This window comes from Apodemus sylvaticus, chromosome 6 (genome assembly GCF_947179515.1).
Source record: "Apodemus sylvaticus chromosome 6, mApoSyl1.1, whole genome shotgun sequence".
Taxonomy (NCBI): Eukaryota; Metazoa; Chordata; class Mammalia; order Rodentia; family Muridae; genus Apodemus; species Apodemus sylvaticus.
In genome coordinates, this window is record NC_067477.1 from 67176107 (window position 1) to 67201594 (window position 25488).

Consider the following 25488-nt stretch of genomic DNA (forward strand, 5'->3'; position numbering starts at 1 on the left):
GCAGTGGAATATGGCTCTTGAGGTGGTACGATTATAATGATTTTTATAAATCCTTTACCTCTGTCTTTAATTTTCCCTAATTGAAATAAATATCTGTGTTTATACACATCAATTGACCTTTATAAACTGAAATAGTATAAAATAATTTATCATTAGCAAGGACATATGTATGCAATTTTGGTTCTCTGCATAAGTATTATAAATGATTTATAGTTAAATAAACTTTAAAAGCTTACGTGGTATAAATTAAAGTAACAGTGTATTGGTTAGATGCTGTGTTTAGATATTATATTGACATTAAGCTTGCAACAAAAGATTTTATATTACTTAAGCATGTAATAATTAAAATTTAAGGAAAACAGTGAACTTAATGTATTTTAAACTCATTTACTTGTTCATTCATCTTTTGCCTACAGATCCTAATAGCAACTATCACTCACCTTTTGCCAAGTACAGAAGCTTCTTCATATGAAATGGACAAGAGGGTAAATTTTAAATTTTTGACATTTAATATGTATTTATCTTGAATATTTAAATTTAAGATTTTAAAGGTATAAATATATGAGAACTCATCTATATTTAAAATAAAGTATAATATACTATAACTTTTCAATACTTAGGTATAAAAAGTTTATTTTACAGTTACTTAGGTATAAAAAGTTTATATTACTGGAGAGATGGTCCAGCAGTTAAGAGCATTTGTTGCTATTCCAGAGGACCCAGGTTCAGTTCTCAGAACTACATAGAAGCTCACTGGAGTCCCAGGGCATCCAATTCCTTCTGGCCTCATGGCACAGGCACACATGGTGAACAGACTTACATGTAGTCAAATATTTATGCATATTAAATAAATAAAGTTTTAAACAAAATTCATTCTAGTTTTCATTTCATGGACCATTTGACTGTCTTAAAATATCAAAGTAAGGAATCTTAGCAAACATTTTGTTTACTTATCATGATTTTACTATAATTTGCCAGATTATGAAGTTGTTTGAGATTCTGAGAAATTTGCCACTTCTGAAGGTAATCACTATAGCTGTGGAAGATTATTCAGTGGAAGATTAAGATATTTATAATAAATGGAGTACAAAATATACTAGAAGCATACATCTTGTTTGTTGGTGGTGTTTTGGGTTTTTTTATTTCTTTTTTAAAAAATTATTTTCTTTACTACATTTCAGATTTCCCTTTCCTTGTTTCCTCAAAACACCTTGTATCCCATCTCCCCTCCCTGCTCACCAACCTACCCACTCCTGCTTCCCTGTCCTGGCATTCTCCTATACTGGGGCATCGAGCCTTCACAGGACCAAGGGCCTCCCCTCCCATTGATGTCCGACCAGGCCATCCTCTGCTGCACATGCAGCTTGGGCCATGATCCCTCCATGTGTACTCTTTAGTTGGTGGTTTAGTCTCTGGGAGCTCTGGGGGTACTGATTGGTTCACATTGTTGTTCCTCCTATGGGGCTGCAAAACCCTTCAGCTCCTTGTATCCTTTCTCTAGCTCTTCCTTTAAGGACCCTGTGCTCAATCCAGTGGTTGGCTGTGAGCATCTACCTCTGTATTTGTCAGGCTCTGGCAGTGCCTCTCAGGAGACAGCTATATCAGGCTCCTGTCAGCAAGCACGTGTTGGCATCCACAATAATGTCTGGGTTCGGTAACCATATATGGGATGGATCCCCAGGTAGGGCAGTCTCTGGATGGTCTTTCCTTCAGTCTCTGCTCCACACTTTGTCTCTGTATCTCCTCCCATGGGTACTTTGTTCCCCCTTCTAAGAAAGACCAAAGTATCCACACCTCGGTCTTCCTTCTTCTTGAGCTTCATGTGGTCTGTGAATTATATCTTGGGTATTCTGAACTTCTGGGCTAATAATAATATCTACTTATCAGTGAGTGCATACCATGTGTGTTCTTTTGAGATGGGGTTTCTCTGTGTTGTCCCGGCTGTCCTGGAACCCACTCTGTAGACCAGGCTGGCCTCAAACTCTGATAGCCACCTGCTTCTGCCTTTTGAATAGAAAGGATAAGAAGTTTGAGGATCATATAAGTGTTTTAGACTTCATACTTTTTAAAGATTTGCATATATATTTGTCTTAATCAGGGTTTCTATTCCTGGACAAAAGATCATGACCAAGAAGCTAGTTGGGGAGGAAAGGGTTTATTCAGCTTACACTTCTGCATTGCTGTTCATCACAAAAGGAAGTCAGGACTGGAACTCAAGCAGGTTAGCAGGAGCTGATGCAGAGGTCATGGAGAGATGTTCCTTACTGGCTTGCTTCCCCTGGCTTGCTCAGCCTGCTCTCCTATAGAACCCAAGAACACCAGCCCAGGGATGATACCACCGATAAGAGGCCCTCCTTGATCACTAATTGAGAAAATGCCTCACAGTTGGATCTCATGGAGGCACTTCCCCAAATGAAACAAACTCCTTTCTCTGTGATAACTCCAGCCTGTGTCAAGTTGACACACAAAACCAGCCAGTACAATATTGTTGGCTGTCTTGGGGTTGGGACTCAAGTCTAAACAAATTCTTTATATTTTCTGAACATCTTATGTCTGAGGATAATTTATACAGTAATTTAGTACACCTACATTTGGTCTATACCCTGTAATATGAGATGAAGTTTGACTTTTCTACTTGTAACAGTAAGTAGAAAATACACAAAGTTTTGAATTTTTGAGGATTTTAGATTAGAGATTTTGTATTAAGGATGTTCTACTTTTAGTCAAGTCTTTCATTTTCGTATGTATGGCTACAGTATAAATTCCAAGTCCAGTTTGTAAATAATTTGTGAATAACTAATTTTCCTTTTATATCACCTTTTTTATTGAGTTACTATGAAAAATCTATACTACCAAATTTTCCTTTGATTGCTTAATACTTTTATTAATCACAGAATATATGAATAGTGTTCTGTTGACACTAGTTAAAGTTAAAAATGACATTTTTTACTCTAGTGGAATTTAAAGATTAGAGGCACAAGTGAGTTAAATGTTTAAAAGAGTACGAGAGAGCCAACAAAATGGGTCACCAATTAAAGATGCTGCTACTGGTCCTGATGCATTCAGTCCCTAGAACCTGTGTTTTGGAAGGAAAGGACTGATTGGTTCCTGCAAGTTGTCTCTTGACCTGCTAACACTCACGTCCAGTCACACACACACACACACACACACACACACACACACACAAGTCTCTAAATAAAAGTTTCTGCAATACAAGATAGCATAGCTTATAGGAAGAAGTAATTATTAATGGAGGAGAAGGGATTTTCTCAATGAAGAGCAGGATTGTCTACATAAGACAAGACTTAGAGTTATTCCAGATAAAAGGAATAACATGTAGTTATGGAGATGGAAAACAGAATAATGTATTTTGGGGAAATATGAAGCACTTCCATATCATAGAATGTGCTATATATGGTTGATAACTGAGAACATGAAGTTGCAGAAATGGGAAATGGCTGGGTTTTAAAGCCTTTGAATACTATAAGAAGAACCTTGAACTTTTGTGGAAAAGTCTTTCTTTGAAATCGCTTTTCTTGAATCATTTACTCTATAATGAAATAGGATGAATTTTGTGAAAAGTTACTTTAGAAAAAATGAGTTAGTTAAATGGAGTAGAAGTTGATACAAACCAATAAAAGGTTTCTGCAATGATGATGACCTAAAACCAAAGCTAAAGGAATGTAAATAGGTATTCAGAAAATGGAATCTGCAATCAAGAAGAAATTCAGGGAACCGATGAGAAATACTGAAGAAAATAAGTTTCTGTTTTCTGTGCTGTACCCTAAGAGTAAGGCCAGGCAGACACCACCAGCAAAGCTATTCTGATTTGCCTGTTTAGAGACCTCAAGGCTGAAAATAAAGCTGCTGCCATTGTCAGCACAAGAGTAGTATTAGAATTATAGGAATGCCTGTGTTCACTTACAGAGAGACAGTTAAGTTTGAGTACAGAGAATAATGAGCAGGCAAAGGGGAAGTCAAGTAGGAGTGACAAGATGGAAGAGACAGGGAGGCCAATTCAGAAGAAACAGAATCCCCTGAATGCTTTTCTGATCTTAAATGTTATCATTCACTCTTCCACTAATCAGAAATAACAAGAGCAGGTTTAAGCTAGTATGGGCACTGTCATAATCCAGTCACTTGCCTGAGGAAAAATGTTTTTTCCAAAGTTTATCCAGATTACCCTTTTCACCTGGATGCACTTATCAACTGGTCATTCAACCGGACTTACTTCATCATTCTCAAACCAGTAGCAACTTTCTCTGTAGTTTGCAAATTCCTCTTGCTATCCTAGGCAACTTTAGAATGTCTGGCTTGCTCTCGGGAGAATTATCATCAGAGTATTACCCAAATTCACTGGTTTTTCCCCACTGTTTTACATTCTTATACCTTTCGGGTTTTTCCCATTCAAACTGTGTGTCAAGCTCAGACTGTAAGGTGCTTAATGTGCAAGCATGAAGACCTCACTTCAGGCCCCCAGCACAACATAAGAAGCCAGACTGCATGTACACACCAGTAATCCCAGTGCTGGGGAAACACTGGGAGGATGTTAAGAGCTTGCTCTCCAGCCAGTGTAGCTGAGTCTGTGAACACTAGGTGCAGTGAGAGATTCTGGGTCAAATAAGAAGATGGAGAGCAACTGAGAAAGACACCAAACATGCACACACATACACACACACAGGAAAGTTGGAGATATGAGATGGATCCATGAGTATAAGTATTGTTACCAAGACTAACAACCTAAGCTGAATCTCTGGAATCTACTTGGTGGAAGGAGACAACAGACTCCCACAAGTTGTCCCCCGACCTCCACAAGCTTCATGGTTCATCCACTCCCCACATACATATACAAAAATAATAAATGAATAGAAAAAATGGAAAGAGGTGTAGGTATGATGCTAATATGTGAGCTAAAACCCTGTGTTATATCTTTGTATAGGTACTTGAATGCAGTTACGTTACTTTTTTCTTTTTTTTTCTTTTCTTTTTTTTTTTTTTTTTGTCTAATGCTTAGGGTACCAAGCTTTGTATGCACTTTCTCTGAGCTGTACTTTCAACCTCAATGTATATTGCTTTTATAAGTAATGAACTGTGTACCTATGATGTTAGGGTTGATAGTTGAAGTTAGGATTTATGGTTTCTATAATAAATTCTAGAACCCAAGAGTAAGAAATTGATTTATTGATTATTAAGAATCCCTTATTGGAGGTCTGAAGATGGCTGAGTGGATAACATGCTTGCTTATCATTGACAAAGCCCTTGGCCTCAATCCAGCACTGCAGAAGCCTGGCATGTTGGTACAGGTTTGTAGTCTCCATGCTTGGGAAGTGAAAGCAGGAAGATCAGGAATTCGAGGTTATCTGTGGCTAATGTATCAGTTATTTTTCTGTTGTCTTTAATAAAATACTTGATAAATGTAATTTAAGGAAAGTGTGAGAGAGCTAGTCATACTGTGTGTAGTTGGGGAGCGGAGAGTGAGGACTGCTGTCTCCCTTCTTGCTTTCATCTTTTTATTCAGTTTCGTGTCCCAGTGCATGGAAAAGTACTACCTACATTTAAGGTAGCACCCATCTATCTCATCTCCTCAACTTTCCTGCATGTATGAGTGTGTACATGCATGCATACATGTGTGCATGATTATATAGAGGCCAGGGGTTCATTTTTGGTGTCTTTCTCAATTGCGTTCTACCTTATTATTTTGAATTTCCAATCCAATTTAGAAACTCACAGACATATAGCGGTTAGTCTCCTAGGTGATTCTAGGTCCTATCAAGTTGATAATATTAGACCATCATAACTGCTACATCCTTGGCTATATGAGAGAGAGCCTTTCTCAAAAAAAGTGGGTGGGGGAAACCCTTCTCTTATAAATTTACATTGATCATCGTTTTGTTGGGTTTTGTTACAGTTGGTTGTCTCATTACTTCTTTGCCTTCTGGACTGGATCATGGCCTTACCTTTAAAGACACTACTCCAACCAGTCCATGCTACAGGAGCAGAAAATGATAAGACAGAAAAATCCGTCCTCAACTGCATTTATAAGGTCTATCTTCTTGCTTACTTTATTATTTATTTCATAACCAAGTGTTTTTAAAAACTACTGAAATCCGTTTCTGATAACATTTCTGAGTATAACATTTTCATTATTTAGAGCTAGATATTTTCAGAAATACATAGACTTTGCTTAAAGAACCTAGAAGTAATTTATAAGTACTTCTTACAAGACAAACTTTTTTGTTCCATTACAGAAGTTTGAATGGAGTTAGATTTGGGTGAAATGAAAACTATTGGTTACATTTCACTCATCTTTTTATGAGATAATATTACCTTCATTGAAGAGCTAAGTTTTAAAATATTTAAGGTTTTATCAAGTTTTTATGTTAACAGTGACTTTGTATTATTTTCACATTTCCTTTTCCCCTAGGTATTGCATGGGTGTGTATATGGAGCGCAAAGTTTTAGCAATCCAAAGTACTTTCCAATAAGCCTTTCTGATTTGGCATCTGTAGATTATGATCCTTTTATGCATTTGGAAAGTCTGAAAGAACCTGAGCCTCTGCACTCTCCTGATTCAGAACGGTCTTCCAAACTGCAGCCTGTGGCAGAAGGTACTGTGAGTTTCCCTCACAACAGTGCTGTTGTCTGGATTCTGGCGAGCTGTGATGGAAGGCCGTGTATGGAAACAGGCCTCTGCCTATAGTTGTTTACCTAACTGTGTACTTACCTATCACAAGTTAGTTTTCAGCCTAAGAAATTGCTTCATATATACAAACACTAATTTTGTATATTGCAATATTCCCTTTATGCTTTGGCCAAATTACTTTTAAGATCATTTTAATGTAGATTTCATATATTCTTGTAGATTTAGAGAATTTTGAAGTCTGACAGACTTGGTAGTGACTTTCTCTTTCCCCATTTATAAAATACAGATAATATCAGTTCCAGCATGGATTATTTTGAATTCTAACATTATATATGTAAATCCCTTAGCACAACTCTTAGTACATAGTGAGTTCAGTCTTCAACCGTGTATAAATGTTTTGTGTTTGTATGTGTGTATGCACAGAGGACAACTATAGGAGTTAGAACTGTCCTCCTGTCCAGGGAAAACTCAAGTATTACGGCTTGCAGCAAGCACCCTTCCTGTCTGAGTCATCTCACTGTTCCCTTCTGAAAGTATTCTTAAAGAAAGAAAAAAGAAAGGAAGGAAAAAGAAAATGTAATGTCTCTTTCTTTTTTAAAAAGTATTTATTCATTTTATTTATGTATGAGTACACTGTTGCTCTCTTCAGACACACCAAAAGAGGGCATCGGATCCTATTACAAATGGTTGTGAGCCACCATGTGGTAGCAGGGAATTGAACTCAGGACCTCTGGAGGAGCAGTTAGTGCTCTTAACCCTGAGCCAGATCTCCATAATGTTTCTTAAAGTAGGTAAACTGAAGACTCATTCAGGTTTAAAGGGATTATAAGTGTGAGCTGAGTTGAATTTACTTAAAATCTGAGAAGGAAATAAGCGAGTTAAATTTAAAGAATTTAAGTCCCTGAAGGAATATACTAGAACTCATTAGTGCTAGGATTCCCCCTTCATTTGGGACTAGGAAGGAAAGGAAAATGAAAGTGAAAAATAAACTGTCAAAAACTTTTGGTTATACCAATCATCATTTAGTAAGGTGAGTTTGACAAATATTCAAAGGAACTATGAATATCTGAATATTGTCTTGTGGTTCACATCTGGAACCCAACTTTGGTAAAGAACTTATCCCAGGAATGACTAATTAGGGAGAAAATAGAGAGTTCTTAAGAGGTAGGAAGTAGATGTGGGTGGAAATAAAGTGGAGCAGTAGTTCACAGTTTAGCTCCCATTAGAATATGCATACTCCTATGGGCCTGCAAACCCCTTCACCTCCTTCAGTCCTTCCCCTAACTCCTCCATTGTGGACCCTGTGCCCAACCCGATGGTTGGCTGCAAGCATCTGCATCTTTGCAGAGCCTCTCAGAAGACAGCTGAAGTCAGGGCTCCAGTCAGCAAGCACTTGTTGGCATCAGCAATAGTGACTGGGTTTGGTGACTGTATATGGGATGGATCCCCAGGGGGGGCAGTCTCTGGATGGCCTTTCCTTCAGTCTGTGCTCCACTCTTTGTCCCTGTATTTCCTCAGTCAACCAGACTCCCCAAAGCTCCCAGGGGCTAATCCACCAACCAAAGAGTACACATGGAGCGACCCATGGCTCCAGCCACATATGTAACAGAGGATGGCCTTATCTGACATCAGTGGGAGAGGAGACCCGTGGTCCTGTGAAAGTTTGACGCCCCAGCGTAGGGGAATGCTAAGGCAGTGAGGTGGGACTGGGGTGGGGGAGCACCCTCGTAGAAGCAGAGGGAGGGAGTGGGATAGGGGTTAGCAGAGGGGAAACAGGGAAGGGATATAACATTTGAAATGTAAATAAATAAAATAACCAATAAAAAAAGTATATAGATACTGGAGTTTTAGCAAAAGATTTCGATGGACTGTCTTCTAAGTTTGCTGGAATTTCCAAGGCTCTGCATGTAAACAGTCAGCAGCCATGGTTGAGAGCTGAGAGTTGGTATACTATGCCAGCGGCTCTTAGAGGCATGTTTTAAGGAATAAAATTTCTTCAAATAAGTTTTTACAAGGAAGCCCAATATGTAAACATTTAAAATAAAGCTGCAGTAGAGTTGATTCTAGAGATCTCCACTTTCCAGAGGTTTCTCCAGGGACCCCTAAAAGCACAATTGGAGAACCATCAGGACTAGGAGGTTAAAGAGTAGGCTATGAAGAAAGAGCTTGATTTTCCAACATAGGAAGAATAGTTAAAATGATTAAAAGAGTTAAGACTTAACACTAATAATGGATTGATAACATACATAAAAGTGAAGTTAAAAGTCAAGGAAATTGATTGGCTAGAGAGATCAGTGTTTATTTTACTTAACGTTATATAAGAAGCTGGTTGTTCTTTTCATTCAAATGTAACATTCTAAGACAGTATATTTTTAAATGAATAATAAAGTTTACTTATATATAAAATGTATTATTACTGTTTAAAATATGTAGACAAAAGAAAGTATGGACACATGTGTTTAGAAGTTACAGAACGACTCACGGGAGTCAGCTTTGCACTTTTTTTTTTTTGAGGTCTGTACTATTTAAAACCATATTAGTTATATTTTAACAATATCCAAATTCTTTGTATAGGAGCATAGTTTATTATAAAAGACTATAAATATAATTTAGACAACAGGTTATTTACAAACGAAGAAAACATTCTGATTCAAAAAGAAAAAGCATAAGCTATGTGATCACTAATGACATAGTACTTCAAAAATAACAAAGGTAAAATATATATGGGATAGTTGGTTTGGTAGGAACAGTGGTCTTTAATTTTCAGAAATATTTCACACTGCTCTCATCACTTACTATGCTGCCATAAATCTGTAACCCTCAGTACATAGAAACACACATTTGTGTGATCTTTTTTAATATCCTAAGCAGTACAGTCTGATATACAAGAAAGAGAAGTGTCCCACAGTGCATGTGTTTACATCTAGTTACAATACAAACCTGCTTATCACCTGTTTACAGATTAATGCATGGCCTAGTTTCTTTCTCAATTATAGTAAAATTTTGTGTTTCTAGTGCCAGGCAATGAATTAAATATGCCTATCCATAAATGAACTGCATCCATCTTTACAATATGTAAAAGATTTTCCTTTCACTGAATCAGTGTAAATTCAGTTTCATTAAAATCCAAAGGATAAGTGTAGCACTCCTTCAGATGTTACCCCCAGAATATCATCTGCAAAATTCTGTCACATTGCTGTTTGGACACATTAAGATTAAGATAAAAATATTTCCAGGCTGATGCATTGAGAAAATAGAACCATGATTCTGCAATTAATCTTTTTTACGGGTAGGGTGTGTGTGTGTATGCATATGCACGAGCACATGATTAAAGCAAACCAGTAAAGGAGAGGACAAAATCCTTTGGGTCACTTATGTATTTATGAATGGAAAAATTTATAATGAAAATTTCACTTATTAAAAAACTTAGATACAAAAAGTAAAAAATAAAAAACTTAGATACAAATTACATTATAGATAGTCTTTCATTTCACATGGAGAACTTGGAGACTCAAGTATGAGTACTCCAGATAATTTTTACACAAATTGGAAGCATCTTGAATTGTTAAGTATATTTCAATACATAAAATTTATGCATGCTTTAAATACAGTATTTGTTTAAAAATGAGAATTGAAGCCAAAAGTATGATCAGCACCACATTGAAGTGTTCTGGTTTTCTCCTATTAGTCTGATGCAATGTTAGTGACCATGCTGCACTGAAACATGTAAATGGTGCATTCTGAATCATGGTTTGTTAAACATAATAACCCACATCCCCAGAATTTTTAGGCTGGTCATAAACTTAGCAAGGTGTGAGTACATATGCATAATCAATTGTAGGCATTCTGATATAAATTGCTGTTCAGCAATGTTTGAACTGCCTCCAAAATTTATGCTTACAGGTAGACATCCAAATATACCAATAAAACATGTCCTGAAAATATAGGCACATCTAAACATTAAAATAATTCTATTAACCATATAGTCCCACGGTATGATGGAGTAATAACCTACATGAAAAGAAAACAAAAGAAAAACTAATCAGTACAGTGCATGATTGATTCAACATAGTTTCCATGGAAGAGTCCAGTCACTCCATTGCAAACTCCTTCAATCCAGCCATCGTCATTCTTCTTTATGACATAGATGATCGCACCCTCTTTAAAGGACAGCTCATCATCCTTGTCTTTTATATAATCATGTACTCCAACAACTTTCTCAGTATAGTTCTTGGGAGCCCATGCAGGATCCCCATCTGCATATGGCTCACTATACTGAACTATGGCAGCTTGTCTTCGTAGTCCACGGAGGAGGAGGAGGAGGAGGAGGAGGAGGAGGAGGAGGAGGAGGAGGAGGAGGAAGAGGAGAGTCATCAAATATGGGAATGTCATCTGGTAGGGGACAGTGGAGTTGGGCGATCAGCAATATTTTCCTGGCCACGAAGCCTGTGAGAGGTATTTGTGAAGTCAACTGAGGTATGGGGGGAGGAGGAGGGGCAATAGAAATTGAATTTTGAGAATAAAGTAGACCTCCATTAACATGAGGCTGGGCAGAGAATTTGGGTAGTCACAGAGGGAGTTCGTCTATATCCACCAGAAGATGTCAAAGAAGTGGTAGAGTTGTGTCAAGAAATCTGTCTGGTCATTGTGCCATACTGGGAACCAGGAGCTGCGCTGGGGGCTGCTGGGTCCGTAGTGGGCGGTGAGGGCGTGGGCACAGCAATAGGAATGCCAATGCTGCTGCTCCCTCTGTTCTCTTGGCTTCCCCTACCTCCACTATTTCCACTATGTGTCCTTGGTCTCTGATTTAATGAAGCTGTCCTGCCTGGACTATACTGACTTCCAAGCCTCGCAGGACTTCACGTAGTCATTGGGAACTGTTGGAGTCTTAACAGGCTCTGGGGTTTTGTAAGAGGTATTCCATCCTAAAGTCCTCAGCCTGACACAGGAGGACTTGGTGGTTTCTGCATGAGAGGATTTGTTCCCGATAATGTGCCAATTCTTGCAGGCTGGTTATTTCCAGGCTTAACTCCATGGCCCACATCATCCAGAACTGTGTAGTCAATAGGTTTCTGAATATACCTGACAGGACGCTCCGTATTTGCAGGTGCGATTATTTTGTGTGTTCTTGATGTATTCTTATTTGTTGTCAAAATAGCAATCTCTCTTCGAACCACTTTTTCTTTATGAATATCCACAGTCTGTGAGATTGATTGATGGACGACTCCATCCTCTGCAGTTGAGATGCTTGGATATCCAGCAGCTGGAGCACATTGGTGGCCAATGCATTTATTTGAGCAACACTAGCTAGAGATTGAGTTGTATATGCTTTGGTCTCTTCTAGAGCTTTTCTCTTGTCTGTAGCCTGTATGTAGTTGTTTTCACAGTAGTCCGCCACCCGGGTCAGGTTCTGGTAACTATCAGCGCCCTCTTGCCAGACGGGATCTCCTCCTCTAGTAACGTTTGCAGCTCTGCCATTTTCCAGCCCTCTGCATCGCTTCCTCTCGCGCTAGAGACAGAGGCAGGGAACCGAAGCTCTGCACTGGCCAGACGCTAACCGCCCACCCACCCTCCAATGGGTATTGTGGGATTGCCAGCTTTGTACTTTCACTGTGTGGGTTCTTAGTGTAGAACGCAAGTCACCAGCAATTGGTATCAATTGTCTTTAACTGCTGAACCCACCACACCAAGTTTCAATGTATTTTATATAAACTTTTCTGTAGAGTCCAATAAGTAAAGGAAAAGATGTTTAAAAGATAAGCTTTTAAATACCAAATACTCTGTACTGTCTGTTCCCTGTGTTCCTTTTGGGCACCCTCAAAGATAGTGAGGACCACATAAATTTAGAATTGGGTAGGAACAGCATGAAATTTCAACAGGTAATATTACTTTACTGTGGTCTATAATGACTACTTACTGTGAGATTTGCTTGGATTTCGGGGGAGGGGTGTTTCATAGAGGGATTTATTGAGGTTTTTTTCTTTTTTCTTTTTTTTTTTTTTTAGGCAGAAATGACTGATCATTGTGTCCTTGTTTAAGACATGCTTCATTGTCTTCAAATACTTTTTTTTCCAGTGAATTCTAAACATAAAGTACCCATAATCAACTCAGTATTGGATTAAAAAGTGAATTGAAAACTATTGGCAGGAATGGCTATAATTATTAAATTTACTTCAGAACAAGGGAAGGTAGTGAAGTTGGCTTTTTGACAAACAGCAGTAGTTTTATTAGCAAAAAAAAAAAAAAAAAATTCTTCATTTTCTGGGCAAGAGTGAAAAGAGGTACCAAAGCTCCATTCTGGAGTAATCATAGTCTCACCTATACATGTCATGCAAAGCTAATATTTAAAGCATTTGCCAAAATTAACTTCCTCTGCATGTCTTTTACAGCACAATGAGTTGTGGCAGCTCCTTATGGCCTGCTGCTTTTGTATGCCATAATAATCTGTAATTATGGGTTTGCCGCAAATGATGTAGGATTTGTTTAGTATGACAATCTGAAAAGCTAACTCTGGCCAGCTAGATCTGTTTAATGAATGCTAGTTATAAACACCTTAGAAGCATTGGCGTCTTCACTTTGCATTTTGTCACCAGACTCATTATTTTAGGATTTCATTTTAATTTTTAAATTAGAGAATCTTTGTCTTTTTCTTAGGAGGTAAGTGTGAAAGAAATATTTTCTTTAGTTTACTACTCAAAAACCAAAATAAATCTAATCACCCAGTGAGCAAGTTAAAAAATTTTTGATCCTTTCAAATATATTCATATATCTTGAATTTAGAGAAGCAACTAAGGAAAAATGATTTTGTTCATATCTAAATTTATAATTTATCCTTTCAGTGTTTTCAGTGTTAATAATTATATCAGATTGCAGCAGCTGTTTATGGTTTGCTATTCTTGTGTGCTGCTTAAGGCGGGTGGCAGATGTTTAAGTAGGTAAGACTCTTTGGACCTTGTGGTTCTGGGTTCTGAGCTGGGCCTTACTGTGTATTCAGGCCAGCCTTGAGCTCCTACTGATGCTCCTGCCTCAGCCTACCCAAGTACAGAATTACGTAAGTGCATGTCCATGTCCAAGCTCTTTTAAACTGAAATCCCACTGTTCTATCCTTTGGGAAAAGCATGTGTAGGATAGACTAATGCCTGGACTTGGGGGCTTACATTGAACAGAATGAGCTGGCCATTCTTAGGGTTTCTTCAAGAAAGTTCAAAGGGGAGTTTCTAAAAGATTATTCCTTATAATGCTATTAAGATTGAATAGTTTATTATTCTGAGCTTTATACAAAAGAGCTTTTAATTCATTTCTGCATGCAAGTCTAGGCTGTTCTTACAGAATAATGGGATTTAAGGAGGGTTTTTTTTTTTTTTTTTTTGAGCAAGTCAAACCCATAGTGTTTCTATGAATCTCTTTTTGTGATTACATCTGTTAAACTATGCTCTCTTCTTTCTTCATATTGTAAACTTTTATGTTCTATATAGAAGATTCATTGTTATGCTAGGTCCCTTTTTATGAGCACCCCATAGCCTCAGTAATAGTGTCAGGCCTTCGGACCTCCCCTTGCGCTGGCTGGATCCCACTTTGGGCCTGTCACTGGACCTTCTATCCCTCAGGCCCCTCTCCATTTCCATTCCTGTAATACTCAGACAGGAACAATTATGGGACAGAGTTGTGACTGTGGGATGGCCCCTTTCGCCCTCATTTGATGCCCTGTCTTCCTGCTAGAGATGGTCTCTATAAGTTCCCTCTCCCTACTGTCAGGCATTTCATCTAAGGTTCCTCCCTTTGAATCCTGAGAGTCTTTCACCTTCCAGGTCTCAGGTGCATTCTGGAGGGTTCCCCCACCCCCCACAACTCCCCACCTCCCACCCACCCCTACCCCCGCCAACCTCCTATCTCCCGAAGTTGCCTATTTTCATTCTTTCTGCTGGCCCTCATGGCTTCAATCCTTTTCCCTCCCCCAATGTCAGATCAGGTTCTCCTCTTTTTCCCTGCTCTGCCCTCTCCCCTATCCTGTCCACTTTCCCTCCCAGGTCCCTCCCACCTCCCCACTTGTGATTGCTTTCTTCTCCCTCCCAAGTGGGACTGAGGCGTCCTTACTTGGACACTTAAGTGTGTTGACCTTTTTGAGTTCTGTGGACTGTATTCTGTTTTTTAGGGGTTTGGCGGGGCAGTGGTGGTGGCTAATATCCACTTCTTAGTGAGTACATACCATGGTGCAGATATTTTCACTCAACCAATGGACAGAAGCAGCTGACCCCTGCTGTTGAATTAGGGAAGGCTGAATGAAGCTGAGGGCAACCCTGTAGGAGGACCAGCAGTCTCAGTTAATCTGGACCTCCGGGATCTCTCAAACACTGGACCACCAAACAGGCAGCATACACCAGCTGACATCAGGCCCCCAACACACATACAGTAGAGAACTACTGGGTCTGTATTCATTCAGAGATGATGCACCTAACCCACAAGAGTCTGGAGTTTAGAGGTCAGGTGGGATTGGTAGGGGTCAGGGGGTGGGGAGGAGGTATGGGATGTGGTTGGAGGGTAGACAGGGGTTGGCAGGGTGGGGAATAAAATATGAAATATATAAAAATAATAAAAAAAATTTTAAAAAGGAGATTCATTGTTTAGAAATGAGTCACCCTTTTAAACATATCACTCACCAGGAAAAAGTAAAGGAAAATAATAGAAATTTTTTTACTGCATCAAAAAAAAAAAATGTCAGTTTCACTGGACATGATGGTACATGGTTAAATACCAGAACTCAGGAGTCAGAGACAGGTGGATCTCCTAAGTTCTGAGTTAAAGACTAGCCTGGTCTACAGAGTTCCAGGGCCACCAAGACTACACAAAGAAACCTTGTCTCAAACAAACAAAGGTAGTTTTAATTTTTCATTGCCATTTAAAACATAACTTACTCATATTTAGGTGAATTTTTCCTGTGTGCCCTAGATGGTTATTCAGTAAGATGCCCTAAATTATACCCATTGTGAAGATCCTGTGCATAGAAAATTTAAGTTTTAAACTCATTGCTTTCATTTGTTGCAAAGAAAAGGGTACTTTAAGAAAAAGTAAGTGTAGAAAAGAAATACTGATATGTAAGGCAAAAGCCAGCTGGTAAATCACTTAGCTTTCTGAGCCATTTGTCCTCATGTATAAGATGAACTTCCATACCTGCTCAGTAACCATTAGAGAATGGACTGCAGACATTAAATTGAGGCCAGTCCCATTTCTAATCATCTGACTACACAGTTTTAAAAATGAAATGAACTATGAAATGAAATGAACTATGAAATGAAATGAAAATGAACTATTTAATGTTATAATCTGGTAGTAAATGTCTGGTTTTCAGAACTAGCATAAACACACTTAAGAACAGCTCAATATGCTAAAAAATCTTCCTGTTTATTTATATATGCATACATAAAACTGACCAATTATTGAAGATTAACTTTTTATATTAACATTTTAAAAATCAAATGAATACTATTAACAACTGCCCATGTTAAGATTTAGTGATCATATGGTGAGCAGAGAACCTGACTGCATGTTCTTCATCTTTCTAGCCATGGCCATGGTGTGGAGGGCTGAGACTTAACATTGTAGCACAGCAGACTCCTTCCTCCTTAACATTGTAGTACAGCAGACTCCTTCCTCCTTACATTGTAACACAGCAGACTCTTTCCTCCTTAACATTGTAGCACAGCAGACTCCTTCCTCCTTAACATTGTAGTACAGCAGACTCCTTCCTCCTTACATTGTAACACAGCAGACTCTTTCCTCCTTAACATTGTAGCACAGCAGACTCCTTCCTCCTTAACATTGTAGTACAGCAGACTCCTTCCTCCTTACATTGTAACACAGCAGACTCTTTCCTCCTTAACATTGTAGCACAGCAGACTCTTTCCTCCTTAACACTGTAACACAGCAGACTCCTTCCTCCTTAACATTGTAGCACAGCAGACTCTTTCCTCTTTAACATTGTAACACAGCAGACTCTTTCCTCCTTAACACTGTAACACAGCAGACTATTTCCTCCTTAACATTGTAGCACAGCAGACGCTTTCCTCCTTAACATTGTAACACAGCAGACTCCTTCCTCCTTAACATTGTAGCACAGCAGACTCTTTCCTCCTTAACATTGTAACACAGCAGACTCTTTCCTCCTTAACATTGTAGCACAGCAGACTCTTTCCTCCTTAACATTGTAGCACAGAAGACTCTTTCCTCCTTAAAAAATTATGGCAGCAGTTCACAAGACAGTTTTTTTTAAGTTTGTTGAAATACAATTTACATAAAATAAGTGCCTTTTACACAAAATAAGGCAGTTTTTCTATATATTCAGTGTTTTGATAGTAATAAAATTATATACATTTTACCAAAAATCATCAGGCTAAACACTAAAAATTGGAGACTTTGCTGAAGCTATGTCAGTAGTGAAATACTTGTCTAGTGTGTGTGAGGCCTTGTGTTCTGAAGCCCTGAGTTCAATCCCAGTACCATTCCCTATGGCCAAAAAGAAAGTTTAATAGTACATAAATCAGAACTTTTAAAAATCTCTCTTCTGAAAATTTCACATCTGAAATTTGATAGGTAGGTCCTAGTTTTCCCAACTGGTTAGCTTCCAGAAAAAAAATATATAATGTAATAAGATATAATTGTGTTATATATGTTTTATATATATGTGTGTGTGTGTGTGTATGTGTGTGTGTATAATATATAGAATATATTGTATAGTATATTATATAATGTATAATAATAAACAATGTGTACAATGTATTTATATATGTATACATACATAAATACATATATTTGTATATATATCTCAAGGACAAGATTATTTCCTGACAATAGAGGAATAATAGGGAAATGTGGTCATTCTGTAACTGTCTAAATCTAAGTAGAGGCAAGAACTGACTCCTCCCCACCCTCCTTATAATAAAGCCTTCTCTTCTTGCATGAATTACATCCTTACTAGTGACTGCTCTCTTATTCTTTAAATTGAAAATATCGAGGAAACAATCAGATATCTTCCAAGCACCATTCAATCCAAAACTGACCTCCACATTAGTTCTCCTCAGAACTGCAGCCACAGTTATTAAGCTTTCATCATTGATTGATTGATTGCTTTGTATTGTTTTTCTATAGTTGCCCCAGTATCACATTGATTACTCCATTGGCACTCACACAGCTGGAAGTGGTGACTACACAAGGCCACCTGCCTTTTAGGAGCTACCCATCCCACTCCTGGTCTGGGGAGCTTCACCTGATAATGGACCCAGATAAATCTGTGATGCATTTACTTAGACACATGTCCATGTTTCCTGCTGAAAATGATAAAGCACATGCCTGTGCACCCCACAGCCCAGCATTTTAGCAGTTGTCTTGGCCAAGTGATAGTCTAGCTTTCCTCCTTCCCTCTTTCTGTTGCTCTTCTCTTCTTCTTCTCTCTTAGTTACCTTTCTGTGGCTGTGATAAAATGTCATGTCCAATGTGACTTATAAAAGGAAGGGTTTATTTGAACTTACAGTTTCAGGATTGGACCCCATGATGGTCATGGCAGGGAACATGGAGGCAGACAGCAGACTGCTAGAGTAGAGCTAAGGGCTAACTTCAAATGGCTTTTGGAAGCCCATCTCCAGTGACAGTTCCTCTAGCAAGGCCACACCTCCTAATCCTACCCAAATAGCCTCCAACTGGGGACCAAGTATTCAGATGTCAAAGTCTTATGGGGAACATTTCCCCTTTTTCAGATCCTAATGTAAGATGGCTTGCCTTTCTAGACCTCTCAAACTACTACGTTGTTTCAGTTTTCTTATTTTACTTTCATATTGATACTCATATGAATATGATTACCTTATATTAATATGATGGACAAGGAAATAAAATGTTTTTTATATACTTTCAGACTAGACCATATTGATCCACAAAATCTACTTAGAAAATTATAATACCTAAATGAGTGAACCCAGCAGTAACTTTTAATTTTTTATTTTGTTTTTATTTGTTTGATTTTTTTTTTTTTTTTTTTTTTTTTTTTTTTTTGTTAAGCGCTGGAGATCAATCTTAGGGACTTGGTATTGCTAGGCAAATGTTCTACAATTGAACTACATCTTCAGCCTATATTTTAGGTTTATTTTTATTTTTAAATTGTGTGTGTGTGTGTGTGTGTGTGTGTGTCTGTCTGTCTGTCTGTCTGTGTGGGTATATGCACATGCATACAATGCCCAAGGAAGCAAGAGGCATTTCTGTCACTTTGAGATGGAATATAGCAGTTGTGAGCTTCCTGATTGGGGAGCTGGGAACCAAACCTGGGTCCTCTGGAAGAGCAGCAAATGCTTCTAACCAATGAGTCATTTCTCCAGCTCCCTTAGCTCATATTTGGAGCTTGGCCTTTAAAGTTTCCTTTTATATAAAGGTACACTGATTCACTAGTTAAATTTATTTTCATTCTTGAAATTTAATTCAGCTGTCATTTTTTTCTCTGACATACTTTATCAGTAATAAAAGTCAGAATGAAATGACATTTAAAGATGTTGCAAACTATGCCTCTAAATCTGGAGTATCTTCATGAGATAAACATATCAGTTGGATAGAGTTTATTGGCTTTTTAATCTGTGTGCTTAGTGTATTTCAGGGAATTGATTTCTGAATCTTCAAAGGTGATCTACATTTAAAAGCTTCTGTTTAAATTGTAGATCACTAGCAACAGTTTCAAAAGGTCTTTCTTACTAAATAAGCAAAGCTACTTCATTAAAAATGTTTTTCCTACTATTTGCCAGTATTCCTATAATAAGAAAACTAGCTGGGCATTGGTGCCAGCCTTTGATTCCAGTACTCAGGAGACAGAGCAGATCTCTGTGAGTTCAAGGCAGTAAGGTCTACAGAGGGAGTTCTAGAATAGCCAGGGCTACAGAGAGAAACCTCTGTCTCAAAAGAAAAAAAAAGCAGAAGCTAAACTGCATGTGTTAATATTTATCCAAATACTTGATTGTGGCATTAGCAATGCATTTAAGTTCTCATCTCCTTACTAATAGGTTTTATGCCTCCTGGAAAGCAGTATTATTCCCACTCATTTATGATTTTTGTTTTTGTTTTATTTTGTTTTAGTGAAAACTCAGATGCAACAAGGATTAATCTCAATAGCAGCACGTACTGTTATTACCCATCTGGTGAATCACTTGGGCCATTACCCAATGAGTGGTGGTCCTGCAATGCTAACAAGTCAGGTGTGTGAAAATCATGACAATCATTACAGTGAAAGTACTGAACTTTCTCCTGAGCTCTTTGAAAGTCCAAATATTCAGTTCTTTGTACTGAATAATACAACCTTAGTGTCTTGTATCCAGATAAGATCAGAAGAGAGTATGCCTGGAGGAGGCTTAGCCGCTGGCCTTGTGTCAGCCAACTCAAATGTTAGAATCATAGTACGTGATCTCTCTGGAAAGTACTCATGGGACTCTGCCATACTGTATGGACCACCCATTGTGAGTGGTTTGCCTGAGCCTACATCTTTCATACTTTCAACGTCTTACCAAGAGAAACCAGAAGAGCCTCCTACATCTAACGAATGCTTAGAAGACCTAACAGTAAAAGATGGACTTTCTCTCCAGCTTAGAAGATTTAGAGAAACTGTACCCACTTGGTCTACAATAAGAGAGGAGGAAGATGTACTTGATGAGCTCCTGCAGTATTTAGGCACTACAAGCCCTGAATGTTTACAGAGAACTGGAATCTCCCTCAATGTTCCTGCTCCACAACCTGTGTGCATTTCTGAAAAACAGGAGAATGATGTCATTAATGCGATCCTTAAGCAATACACAGAAGAAAAAGAGTTTGTAGAGAAGCACTTTAACGACTTAAACATGAAAGCCTCGGAGCAAGATGAACCAACACCTCAGAAACCCCAGTCAGCATTTTATTACTGCAGATTGCTTCTTAGTATATTGGGAATGAATTCCTGGGACAAACGGTAAGAAGGGAAGAAAGGGTTTCCCTTTCTTTTTTTAAAAAAAAAATTAGTCCTATCTTCTGATCAGGAATTGTAGTATCTATTCTTTTTCTTATTAAATTCTTTTTTTTTTTTTGATAAAATTGAAGATTTATTCAGAAAAACACTCAGATACAATTCTAGGCATACAAATGCATTTAGAATATAATTGAAAAATAAGTATACATATTTTTGAATATAATGAAAATTTTCATCTATACTGTGTGTGAAAATCGAGGATTACATAGAATAGTTGATAATATTGAAGTTATTTTTTGAAAAAAACTCAGATAAAACAATAGGCATACAAATACTTTTAGGATATAATTGATAAATGAGGTAGTAACATTTTCTGATAAAACTGATTAAATTCTATCCACAATGCTGGAGAGATGGCTCAGCAGGTAAGAGTGTATGCTGGTCTTTCAGAGGACCCAAGTTTAGTTCCTAGCGAGCCTAGTGAGGACCTCATTACTGTAACCCCAGCTCCAGTGAATCTTATGGCCTCCTATGGCCTCCTTGGACATTGTACTCACCTGTGCACACCTACACACAAAAACACACATAATTAAGAATTCAAAAAGATAGGAGCTAAAAAAAAGTTGATAGAGTGGTTAGAGCACTTGCCCCACGTGGTAGCTAACAACTAACTATAACTCCATTTCTAGAGCAGCCACCATCCTCTTCTAAGCTCTACACTGGGCATTCAGGCACCACATGTATGTATAATACAAGACAGCAAAACATTCATACGCATAAAATAGAATAAGTCTTTAAAAAGAATCTTTGAAAGGAAAATAAAACCTATAAATTCTATCTACCAATTAGTTTTGTGGCCAATAGGCAAATTGTTTGGGTTTGGTTGATTGGTTGATTGATTTTTTTTTTAACCATTGATTTTATATTAAAATTCAGAGGAATAAAAAGATAATTTAATTCAGCACATTACTAACATTTTCATAGTAACTATTAAAATTATATAACTTAGAAGTTATAATCATATAATTGAAAATAAAATCAAAATTTTAAACCTTCATTTAAGCCTATCAGTGTTAAGTCACAATATTTTTGTGTCAACTTTGAATTAAGGAAGTAACTCAAAATTCAGTATCAAATGAAAAAATAATGGATTTTTTTCCTTCTATTTTGTTTTCTTATACATGTTATAAAATCTTCTTAAAAGCTTAAAGTAGAATACAGGGTATAATGGTATACCTGTAACCATAGCATTTGAAGTTGGAGAGAGGGCCAGCCTGGGATACAAGAGACTTTGTCTCTAAAATAAATAAATAAATAAATAATAATAATAATAATCTTAAGATATGCTAGGAATATAGTACAGTAATAGGGTACAGTTATCATTTGCAAGGCCTTGCCTTTAACCTCCAGTACAGAAGACACTAGAACCGAATATCTTACAATAATCAAGTTAGAAGTTAAATGAAAAAAACATTGGACTTAAATCAGAACTAGGTTAAGAATAATTTTTCCTCCATAGAAAGAAATAATATACAAAACACTGAAGATTTACGTTATATGTGATATTACTCAGATATTTAGGTCTTTTATTTTTTCTGGGTCTTGAGATAGGCTCCCATGTAATCCAAGCTGGTTCTGAAGTGGCTTTGTAGCTACAAAACCTTGAACCTTTTGATTCTTTTGCCTCCACCTTTCAAGTGCTAAGATATAGATATGTGCCTACATGCTTGGTACATTTAGATTTGTTGTTGTTTTAAATAGGAATTAAACATGTTACATGGTTTTTAATTTTTGTACCATCAAAAGATATAGGAAAGTAGAAGATGACACATTTTATCATTAAATAATAGAAATATGTCATGTTCATCCAGCTTGTTGTAACAGGGAGGGGAAGCTCAGAAACTACTGGATTAGTAAATATGCAGCGCCCAGGCACCTGTGAGGCACTGAGAGGACCTGGGCTCTGTCTTGTTTAGATGTGTATTTTCTCTGATTTAAAACCTTGTCTAAGCCATTTTACATGGCTTTTTCATTTATTTTCTGAGGTATGAGGGTACATACATGTTATAGCACATATGTGGAAGTCAAAGAGCAATCGACAGGAATCATTTGTGTCTTTCTACCATGAGAGTTGGAGGGAGTATACTCAGGTTGTCAGCCTTACTCTACAAAAGGCACTATTACCTGCCAAGCGACCTCTTAGTCCCCTATGCCATTCTGTGTAGAGCTTAGTTTGCCTTATGTTTGTGTCTGACCACATATAATTAATTGTCACTTAGTTATAGAAGTGTAGTTTCTTGTTATGGAATGGTCTACATACCATATCCTAAGAAAAGTTAAAGATGGAAAGCTGTATTTCATGATAGTAAGTTTTTGTACTTTCTATCATAAGTACATTTTGTACTTTGTATTGATTTTTCTCTATATGCTTAGCACACATAAAATTTATGTTTATTAATATTTTTTAAAATTTATAGGACTGAAGATATTTATGTATACACACATATATATGTAATAATAGGACTAAGGGTCCTATTATTACACACACACACACATATCCACACACACACACATATATATATCCACACACACCAACAGCAAAATGTATTTTAATAAATTTTATATAAAATGAAGAAAAAAGTTGATTTTTACAAGTACTTGTATACATTTCTCTGGATATAAGTTTGGGTGCTCACAACATCCACAACGAGAGATGAATATGGGCTTGATAAGGTGTGCTATCAGATCTGAATGAAGGCCTGGTAGAAAGAAATGCTGGCACATATTCTTTACATGTTTTTAGGATCTGGTTCTCCTTTGTGTTAAAAGTGTAAATATTTGCATGAGTAAAATAGGAAGTATTTCCAGACTGTCAAGTCCTTCGCTGCAAAGGTGATGGAATGTTTTTAAATCTCCCTATTTAGGAGGAGTTTTCATCTCCTGAAGAAAAACGAAAAGCTGCTCAGAGAACTGAGGAACTTGGATTCAAGGCAGTGGTGAGTTGTTGGAAATCTTCATATTTACAATTGGAAACTCTTAGCTATTTCTGTTGATAGTAATAATGTGAATGGCAATGTAAACTGCAATGATGACTGTTAAGTTACAACTTTTGAGTAAAGAACATGTCATTATACCAGATAAATTGTCTTATTTATTTATTTAACACTCCAGATTTTATTCCTCTCCCCGTCCCCACGAGGATGTCTCCACCCCCAACCCCTACCCCCACCAAACCTCTAAACTCCCTGGAGCCTCCATTCTCTTGAGGGTTAGGTACATTTTCTCTCACTAAACCCAGACCTGGCAGTCCTCTGCTGTATGTGTGCTGGGGGCCTCATATCAGCTAGTGTATGCTGCCTGGTTGGTGGCTCAGTGTCTGAGAGATCTCAGGGGTCCAGGTTAGTTGAGACTTCTGGTCCTCCTACAGGGTTGCCCTCCTCCTCCTCAGGTTCTTCTAGCTTTTCCCTAATTCAACCACAGGAATCAGCAGCTTCTGTCCTTTGGATGGGTGCAAATATCTGCATCTGACTCTTTGAGCTCTTTGTTGGGTCTTTCGGAGGGCAGTCATGATAGGTCTCTTTTTATGAGTGCTCAATAGCCTCAATAATAGTGTCAGGCCTTGGGACCTCCCCTTGAGCTGGATCCCATTTTGGGCCTGTCACTGGACCTTCAGATTGATGGAGTTTATTCATTTTTGCATAGTTTTCTTTCTCAGTAGTTTTCCTTGCATCTCCTCAATTTCTTCTTGTGCTTACAGACTTCATGTTGAACCTTTCATTCTGGATTTTTTTTTTAATCTTTACTTGAATAAGATAGTTATATTTTATAGTTAGTTCTTTATTCTTTTTAAAATACATTTTGAGTTATAAAGGAATCTTCCACCAAACCTGAGGACCTGTGTTCTCCCTGTGACCCACATGATGGAAGAAGAGAACCAACTCCCAAAATATGTCCTCTGACCAACCCACATGCATATGTACATGCATACATACACATACAATAATAAAAATACCAACCCACATAAATATGTACATGCATATATACACATACAATAATAAAAATATCAACAATAATAATAGTGGTAAATAAAATTAAAACTGGAGAGCTGGAGAGCTGACTCAGTGATTAAAAGCATGCACTGTGCTTGCAGAGGAACTGAGTTCAGTTTCAAGCACCCATGTCAGGTGACTCACTGTTGCCTTGTAACTTTGACTCCAGGAAACCTGGCACCCACTTTTTGTTTGCATGGGCGCTGATATACACATACCTATATACATATATTCACATGCACATAAATAACAATAATAAAAATAAATAAATTTTAAAAAGAGAATTAGAACTAAGTTGGATGTTGGAAAATGATCTACTTTTATAATTTGTTAAATTAACTCCAGTCTTTCCTATTGATTTAGTATTGCCTTTATCAAACACTAAGCTTTGTGCTTCAAAGCTATGTGTATTTCTGTTGATTTATCTGTTGTTTTGTATATATGTTCAATATATTAAAGCTATGTAATACATTTTCCATGAATAATTATGCTGTCTTTTCACTTATTCAGAGACCCAAACCTTACTAATATGGGTAATTCTTGGATATTTTATTTATTAAACTTATTACATTTATAATTTATTGTTAATTATAAAGAGGATACTCAATGTTATATTTTTGACAATTTGCTTTTGAGCCTAGCCTTTAATGGATGAGTCATCTCTCTAGTCCCTCATATTATATTTTTTGTTTTTTCCATTATTAATATTTATCTTGGACCCAACACTTTAGTGAACTTTTATACTGCTTTTAAGCATCTTATAGTTGGTTCTTTATCTTAAGATTCGTTTAGGTATAAAACCGTTATCTTCAAACAATCTCTTTTTATTTTAC

The 25488-nt window shown here is 37.4% G+C and overlaps 1 protein-coding gene and 1 pseudogene across 3 annotated transcripts in view; one reads left to right on the forward strand and one right to left on the reverse strand.

The window, feature by feature from the left end:
• Ralgapa1 (Ral GTPase activating protein catalytic subunit alpha 1) overlaps positions 1 to 25488 on the forward strand; it is a 234562-nt gene that overhangs the window by 141681 nt on the left and 67393 nt on the right. For all 3 annotated transcript variants that reach the window (XM_052185821.1, XM_052185824.1, XM_052185823.1), the window contains exons 30-34: positions 417 to 485; positions 5909 to 6043; positions 6425 to 6608; positions 19748 to 20609; positions 23531 to 23602. In XM_052185821.1, the coding sequence (XP_052041781.1) occupies positions 417 to 485; positions 5909 to 6043; positions 6425 to 6608; positions 19748 to 20609; positions 23531 to 23602 (1322 nt within the window). The remainder of the gene's footprint in view (positions 1 to 416; positions 486 to 5908; positions 6044 to 6424; positions 6609 to 19747; positions 20610 to 23530; positions 23603 to 25488) is intronic.
• Positions 10682 to 12249, reverse strand: LOC127687318 (abl interactor 2-like; annotated as a pseudogene).